General features: G+C 44.0%; 2 protein-coding genes across 5 annotated transcripts in view; one reads left to right on the forward strand and one right to left on the reverse strand.

Annotated features, from left to right (window-relative positions):
* CAPN3 (calpain 3) overlaps nucleotides 1-2,848 on the forward strand; it is a 51,144-nt gene extending 48,296 nt beyond the window's left edge. For both annotated transcript variants that reach the window (XM_023514293.1, XM_003791754.3), the window contains 7 exons: nucleotides 321-378; nucleotides 464-528; nucleotides 966-1,034; nucleotides 1,120-1,198; nucleotides 1,412-1,528; nucleotides 1,805-1,863; nucleotides 2,266-2,848. In XM_023514293.1, coding sequence (XP_023370061.1) covers nucleotides 321-378; nucleotides 464-528; nucleotides 966-1,034; nucleotides 1,120-1,198; nucleotides 1,412-1,528; nucleotides 1,805-1,863; nucleotides 2,266-2,292 — 474 coding nt within the window. In that variant the 3' untranslated portion in view covers nucleotides 2,293-2,848. The remainder of the gene's footprint in view (nucleotides 1-320; nucleotides 379-463; nucleotides 529-965; nucleotides 1,035-1,119; nucleotides 1,199-1,411; nucleotides 1,529-1,804; nucleotides 1,864-2,265) is intronic.
* Nucleotides 2,849-5,842: 2,994 nt separating this feature from the next.
* Nucleotides 5,843-8,445, reverse strand: part of ZNF106 (zinc finger protein 106) — a 62,708-nt gene continuing 60,105 nt past the window's right edge. For all 3 annotated transcript variants that reach the window (XM_023514290.1, XM_003791755.3, XM_023514291.1), the window contains 2 exons: nucleotides 7,822-7,968; nucleotides 5,843-7,444 (listed from right to left, as the gene is read on the reverse strand). In XM_023514290.1, coding sequence (XP_023370058.1) covers nucleotides 7,388-7,444; nucleotides 7,822-7,968 — 204 coding nt within the window. In that variant the 3' untranslated portion in view covers nucleotides 5,843-7,387. The remainder of the gene's footprint in view (nucleotides 7,445-7,821; nucleotides 7,969-8,445) is intronic.

Genomic DNA, 8,445 nt, shown 5'->3' on the forward strand with positions numbered 1-8,445 from the left:
ACTGCTCCCATTACCAGCTATTTTATTATTGCTCAGCAGAGGTCATTTTGGTTTTTGGTGGAACTGGGGGATATATTGCGTGTGGCACAGAAACTCACAAGTCCTTGAATTTGGGAATGCTACAGCCACTAGGCCTTTTGCTACAGCTCTGAGGCCTTTTGCTCAGAACTGCCCACTGAATAGCTGAGGGTGTTGTCCCCGCCTCTCCAGCTTCCTCAGGAATTTTACAAGTATGGACAGCTGGGATTTGGTTTGCAAAGCCACTGCTCCATCAGCTGCTGTACCCTTGAACCACCACTCTCTCCTCCCTTCCTACTTAGGACATGGAGATTTGTGCAGATGAGCTCAAGAATGTCCTTAACACGGTTGTGAACAAACGTGAGCAACTCAAACAGATGTTGGGGATGGGCAGGGGGAGTCCAGTTGTCTGAAGGCGGATCCTCACTCTCCTCCGTCCTTCCAGATAAGGACCTGAAGTCACACGGGTTCACGCTGGAGTCTTGCCGTAGCATGATTGCTCTCATGGATGTATCCTTTCTGGCCCTGTCAGCCCACCAAGCCAGGGCAAAGACAAGGGGTGCCCCACCAGGCAGAGGGCCCCAGGGTGTGTCCAGGGATAAACTTATGGAGATCCTGATTCAAAACATCTTGGGCACTCTGGGCTGAAAGGGATTGTTCTTAAGAAGCAGAAGGAAAGGACATTGAGTTGTCAGTGGCCCCTAGCCCCCATGCTCGCTGCAGGTCTGGGTGCTGCCCAAGGAGAAATGGTCCATAGGAAACAGTAGGCAGGAACTTTGGCGGGTGGAAAGGTGGAGGGGAAGGTTTGATGGCTGTGAAGGCAGTGGGGGACAAAAGCCCAGGCAGAGGCTTCTTATGAGGCCATCTTCCCTGAGTCCACCAGGATGCCCCTTCCAATCCAGGGAGATTCTGCTATGTGCCCTGTAGCCCTGACCTCCCTCCTCCAGACAGATGGCTCTGGGAGGCTGAATCTACAAGAGTTCCATCACCTCTGGAATAAGATTAAGGCCTGGCAGGTGGGAAGAGAATGAAATGGGCGGTGGAGGGGGTCAATTCAAGGATTCAGTGTGTGACTGCTGCCCTCACATTTTCTATTGCCAGAAAATTTTCAAACACTATGACACAGACCAATCTGGCACCATTAATAGCTACGAGATGCGAAACGCAGTCAATGATGCAGGTGCTGGGGAGGAAGGGGTGGCAGGGGGGTGGACCAGAGCTAGCAGAAGCAAGAACAGGAAGGGGGCTAAGCCACTAGGGCCCCACTGAAGAAGAGGGAAAGGGTTTCTTGTTTTTCTTTCCCAGGCCATAGAGTAGCCAAGAGGCAGGGAAAATAGAATGCAGGCCTAAGAACTCTGGCTCCACCATGGCTAACATCCCCCACCCCCGGCAGGATTCCACCTCAACAGCCAGCTCTATGACATCATCACCATGCGCTACGCGGACAAACACATGAACATTGACTTCGACAGTTTCATCTGCTGCTTCATCAGGCTGGAGGGCATGTTCAGTAAGTGCCCTGCTGCTCCTTGGGCCTCCAGGTCCCTCTCGGGCCCTGATAGGAATCTCAGCCTGATCATCTTCCAGTCTGCTGTATGTGGGATGAACAAAGGCCAACGCCCCTGTAGGCCCAGAGTAGAGCGGCAAACGGAGGGTTGTCAGTGAGACCCTGCCTGCAGATATTTGGGCTAAAGAGCTCTTAGTGCATGGTTTTCTTAAGTAAAGTCAGTCAGGGAAGCCCCACGAGCCTGTAACTGGCCCCTGGCCTGTGCATTCTTCCACACAGGAGCTTTCAATGCATTTGACAAGGACGGAGATGGCATTATCAAACTCAATGTTCTGGAGGTAAATAAGCATAAGCGATGCACCACATTCCCTTGCACCTTAAAATTCAACAGTGAGTGGGCCTTGAGGCAGACTGGGCCCACCATGTGCTCCTCACTCCTAAATGGTAAGGGAGTGATGGGACAAGAGTGGAACATGAGGATGCTTAGACAGGAATGTGGCCCACAGGGCAGATATGCTTGAGGCACAAAGGGGCCTTGGCTCTCCAAATTACTTTGGCTGGAAAACATGTACCTTCCTAGGGAAAATTTGGGAGAAAAGATGCAGTAAACCACTGTTTCTCTGAAAGTCTTCCCAGAGTCTGGCATGCTGGGACTATTCCCTCTCTCTCTGCCCACAAAATACCTAGGGCTGGGCTCTCTTTTTCTTGTCCACACTCTAATCCTGCAAGTCCTCTTTCAGTGGCTACAGCTCACCATGTATGCCTGAACCAGGCTAGCCTCATCCAAAGCCATGCAGGATCACTCAGGATTTCAAGTTCACCCAATACAGCTGGAAGCACTTACCTCAAAGGACCCAGAGGACCCAGAAGTTGCTGCCCAGCAGGCCTCCAGGCTTCCACTTTGCTCCCTACTAGGCCTTGACCAGTCATGCCCAGTCTGTCCCTTTAGTAAAGCAATGTGGTAGGGAGAACATTGTCCCTTTGCCATGTGAAGGAAAAGTGTCTGTTTCAGCGAGTTGTAACCCAAGAGGTTTGGGCTGATCTGAGACAAATGCGTCCTGCTTCCCCTGCTTTGGGCTGTTTGCAGAAGCATTTGGCAGTGGAACTCAGCACTTCTTTTGTGCTGGAAGCCTCCATCATTTTTATGCTCTCCCACCCATGGGATAGTAACCAAACCAGCACTTTGTCTGCCTGATTGTTTTAGGAGAGGCCTGCTTTGGGTAAACTAACTCAGTGGAATAGGGCTGGATATCTTGGGTCATCTCACGTGTAAGTCTGGCCACAATCTTAAAAAAAAAACTGATCTAAATAAAGGCATGTGTATGGGTGATTCCATTGTGTTTTGATTTTTCACATTTAGGCCCACATTTAGGTATCAGCCATAGCAGGGATGAATGACTTCCAATCATATACTCAACTATCATCTATAGAAAGCTCAGTCTAGCAAGCACACACAAAAACAAAAGCACAAGCCCTTCTTTAATCATGCATATTGAATTTCTTGCACATAGGAATCACTCAGATGCTTTCTAAGATATAAAAGGAAGAAGGGGGAAGAGGTGTTGCTACAGAACATCAAGAATGAATGAGTCTAGTGTAACTGGGGGGCTGAGGGGACAGTTACCTTAATGTGATGGAGCAGAGATGCAGGTTTAATGCTAGCTCCTCCACCCACTAATTGAGCTGTTGTGTAAACTTGGACAAACTCTGGAATGCAGCTGTCTGCCAAACTTATCTGGACCATGGTCTGAAGCACATCTATAAGCATCTTGTGTTTCCCAGTTTCCTTCTTGCTCTCTAGGAGAGCATGGGAAGGAAAGCGATGACCATGAATATGAAGACAAGGTAACAATTAGTAAAAGTACTTTATTTTCTTCTTGTATTTGCTTTTTATCTTGCTTTACAAAGTTATGAAGTTCACAGCTTTATACCAAAATGTAAGAAGGCTATATGCTTATAAACATTTTTGCAGTCAAGAGTCATCTGATTTCACTCTTCTAACTCATATTCAATATAAAAAAATTCAGAAACCAAGGATGCTGGAGCAGCTCTAGGGCACATATTTCTCTTGAACAGGATAAAGATCTTCAACAGCCTTTCCTCCTTGACTCCCTCCTCCTCAAGTATATTTGGGTTGGATCAAATCTGGGAAGCTTGAGTCACCATATGATCCAGTAGGGCCACATACTTGGGGCTGGAGTTGAGGGAGTTGGAGGTTACTGTCTGATGAACAGTAAGTTTTGCTTTTTTGTGAGCATTTCACACCCACTTGCATATGGAACTCAGTACATTCCCAATCACCTCCACTACAGCTGCTATTACTACCCATTAGACCACTTCCCTTAAGCCCTGAGAATCCTGATGATTTGGGGCAGGGATAAAACCACTATTTTATAAATGTGGCAGGAATGGCCTTCCTAGTAATTCTAGGAGTTCTCCTTTAAGAACAAAATTTGTAAATAAGCATACGTAAATTGCAGTTACTAGAGCAAACCAGAGACTACATGTTCAAATCCTTCTTCACAATATACTTCAATCTCCCCTCCAATGAATTCTCTTCCATAAAATATCCCGTACCATTCCACTAAGTATATACCTACTCCCACCAAATCACCCACATGTCTAGTCACTAAAGTTGTCCATTGTATAATCTACCAGAAAAAAGACAAAATAAAACCTTTGTTAGGCAAATAATCACTTAGACAGTAATGATACTGCCTATAAGTTATAGGTAGATCAGGACCTACAACACTCAACTGCTAACTCTTCCAGTGGGAAAAAAACTGTTTCCCAGAAAGCAGGAGTGTAGTAGCAAGAAATGACTTCCTCTCAAATTTAAGTAACATCAGATCAAAAATCATTCTATGCTCTTAAGAGTTCTGTTTGCATTGTGTTTAATTACTTTGTAACTCAGTAGAGAAATATGCCAAAATATATTTTGAACCGAATCAACTTTCACGTAAAACTTGAAGTGACTAATATCTTATCAAAACAAATTGAGTATACGCACACAAAAGGATTTATACTGTGGTTTTCTTGGCTTTAAGCCATTAGGACAGGCACAAGCAATTAAAAGTAACCTTCTAAAAATGGCCTCCAACAACTTTTAAGAAATGAGTCAGGTTTTGCCAGGTCATTGAACCATTTCCTTTCTTCATTAGGTTACTAAATACCAGAGGCAATACAGATCTCTGAGCCACAGCTCTTCTCTGAGGGGAAGTAGAGGTTTATAATCAGACACGATGTGGAAGGCTGAACAAATAGCCAAAGTTCTGCATAACTTTTAAGTTACTTAAAAGTAATAACGCACAACCACAAGCAGCCAAGATGCTTATGGTCCCTTCATTTCTTAACAGATGGTTCATTTTGAATAACACATTAACCTGATGTTAGAAGAATTTTGCATGTTCTTGAAACAAAGATGTATTGCCACTGTTTCAAAAAAAAAAAAAAAACTTGTGAAATGAATGGAAGAAAAATGTTCCAGGTACAGGTGCCAACACATATACACACATACAAAGGAACTTTCATACACGCACACACACAGGCAGATATAGGCACATGATTCTACCATGGCTAAACCCAATCATAGTTCTACTGATCCTATCAGTCTTTAATGCTCTCAAAAGTTTCCGACTGCCCAACACCTCACAAATCCTTTCCCTGCTGTACCAAGGCTCCATCACTCTCATCTTTTCAGACATACCCTCAGGCAGGGCAGGAGGGCACCCATACGACAGAGCATTTGAGGTTTTCTCAGCCTGCTGCCCAGCCATGTGTAAATGTGGCTTCTCTAGCCCAGAGGAAAATGCCACTTTGGGCAATAAATCCAAATGTACATTCCTGAAACATCACCATTCCTAAACCCACAAAACAGCTTGGCTTCTCTGGTCACCCTTACAGGAAATGAAGGTGAGAGATGGGGAAAGCTTCCTAACATCATATAAAACAGCATAACTATACTTTATGCAGTAAGAATCTTCTGTTTTCTCTTAAGCATCATGCAAATCTCAACAGTGTAATTAACAAAACACATTATCTAGTAGTAGCTCCTGATTAGCTCTTAACATTTTTGGATCTAATAAGAGCCACTGGAGCCTTCCCTGGAAAAAAGAACACATACCGTGTTTCCCCGAAAATAAGACACTTATATTTCTTTTTTCTCAAGAAGACACACTAGGGCTTATTTTCAGGGAATGTCTCCGCGCAGAAATGCATGGCATGGCTATGCAGATATGCTGTATAGCCATGCCCATTATTAGGTCTTATTATCGGGGTAGGGCTTATATTTAACAAATGCATACAAATCCTGCTAGGGCTTATTTTTTGGGTAGGTCTTATTTTCAAGGAAACATGGTATTTAGTCTGGTATACAATTTCAGGGGGTTCACAGACCCTTTTAAAGCCTATTCATGAACTCTCAGTGAAGCCCCCCTACCCTAGAACCTGAGGGAGGACACCTGAGTAGATGTCTATGTGCTGACAGGGGTGGAGACAAGCCCGGATGCTCTGCAAATCTAGAAAACAGTGGGCATCACATCCCAAAGCTTGGTAGGTGGCACTGGGCTCCTCCCCCTTCTCTTCTGAAGTATCTGAGTTTTGAGGATCCAGAAACAAAAGGCTGGAAAGCAACAATTTCATAGCTTTACTGATAAGAGTCCAGAGAAAATCCAAAAACAAAGCAACCCCACTTAGGCTTTGTTAATTTGGCTATTCTCAACAGACAGGCAGTCTTTCCCTTCACCGCACTCCACTCCTTTCTCCCAGCTCGCAAGGAAGTGAAGGCAAAGACACTGGCTTCAGATATGTCCCTAGGAAGCCTGCTGGAGGCCCTAAAAACTGTATTTGGATGATTAATTCTAAGCACCCCCACATTGGGGGGGCTGCAGGTGGGTGGCAAGCACCTGTGAGCCTTGAGGAATACTTGACAGTTGCCATCAGTCTAGGCAAAGCCAGACAGAGGGAGAGATGGAAGTTGGCAACACAGCAAATAAAGGGGTTCAAAACCTCCATCAGGCTCAGAAAGTCAGAAACTGGAAAGGAAAAAATGGTACATCTCCAGTTCAAACAGCCTGAAGACATCTACATCAGTGAATGCTCAAGTCTGACAGCCACATTTAAAGGTAGACATTAAATCAATACACTGCCTCACACTGAGCACGCTATCAAAACGTGCAGGGGAAGTTCACTAGGAAGCGGCAACTGTAAGGACTTGGCATTATGGGGTTTGCTTTCTGAATGCCTAAAGTACAGGCTGTCTGTGGGACATCTACTGTGTGTGCTTTAGCATTTAACGCCAGCTCTGTCCAACTATAAAGCTAGAGAAAAGTGAAACACACTGCATGTAATTATTAAGAGAGGAAAACTATTTGCTTCCAATTTAAATGTCCAGTTATTACAACTGCAAAAATTTAAGCTGATTGTGAAAATTTAGCCTTTGAACAAACTTGTGTTGAAAAGCCAGATTATAGGTTTAATCATCATAGGAACATAAACCAAAAGTCACAAACTGAAATCAACAAAATATATGTATGATTAGGGTCAAACTGAGGAACCGATTAAGTTCTGTATCTTTAATAAACATCTGGAGAACACTAGTAGCATAAATCACTATGTCATGTTGTCTCAGTGGAGTACAGTTCCTAAAAATCTATTCAATTTGACTGTTTAAAACCTCCAGCAAGAACTTAAACATAACCCACCATCCCATAGAGCTGCCCAGACTTATGCTAGTGGTAAGTCTGGCTAATAACCACTTTTTCCTTCCCTGTTTCATGAAGGAAGGGAAGAGAATGGCCTACATGAAGGGCCAATGTAAAAACAGTTAAACTAACAACTTCCCAACATGGGAGGCAAAAAACTTCATAAATCAATTTTGCTGTCATCTTCAGCATGCCGCTCAATGTGTCCTGCAGCATCCTGGGAACAAAAGAAAAGGACTCATGAGAAAAGGTGGTAGTAGAACAAGAGAAAGTCAAAGTTAAGGAAAGCCATATGTACACTGCATCTAGGATCTAATACATGAAAGGCAGGAGCCATTGACCTGAAACTACCATTTAAAGATGAGTTTTCTTAGCACAACAGTACCATAATAAGCTTCTACGTTCAGTTACTGGACTTGATACACCTAAAAACATTCTAGTTAGGCTCTTTCTAAAAAACTACCTAAGTCACCAATCAAAGCCTCATTAAGCCTGAACATGTTATTTAAAAAAAAAAAAAAAAAAGGTTTGTTGGCCTCTGCTCTGAGCAGTCTACTGAATCCCAGATTAACCTCAAGTCCCACCGATAAATACCTGTTTGGATCCTTTCCTAGCAGTGAAAAAAGCATCACAGTTCTTCCAGCGACATTTCAGAGTTTGAAAGTTTGGATTAGTGTGGTCAGTCAGCAAGTGTTGTTTTAAATGATCTACAACGCCAAATATCAGAGAGCAGCCGTGCCACTGGAAAGGAAGAGAATAAGGGGACTTGGTTAAAAAGAGTGCAGTAAACCACCAGAACTGGTGGCCCACTGTGGCTCGAGACCAGCCTGGGCAAAATAGTGAAAGCCTATCTCTAAAAAATAAACAGATTAGCCAGATGTGGTTCATGCCTGCAAGTCTCAGCTACTTGGGAGACTGAGGCAGGAGGTCACTTGACCCCACGAGTTCAGAGGCTGTAGTGAACTATGATCACACCACAGCAGTCTCCAGCATGAATGATCCTATCTCAAAAACAAAACAAGAACAACAAAAAAACCCCACCCTCTTGTACCCTGTAAGTACTGTGGAAGTAAAACATCCTTATTTTTAAATTTATCCTTGATTAGAAATACAACAAAGCCAGGGGCAACCAAATTAATTATCAATATTAGGAACCATGGAAGACTGAGGCTTTTGACACTTTGGTATTTTAAGAAGGGCAAGCACTGGCTCGGCGCC

The sequence above is a fragment of the Otolemur garnettii genome, unplaced genomic scaffold (assembly GCF_000181295.1).
Source record: "Otolemur garnettii isolate 467f Iridium unplaced genomic scaffold, OtoGar3 scaffold00050, whole genome shotgun sequence".
NCBI lineage: Eukaryota > Metazoa > Chordata > Mammalia > Primates > Galagidae > Otolemur > Otolemur garnettii.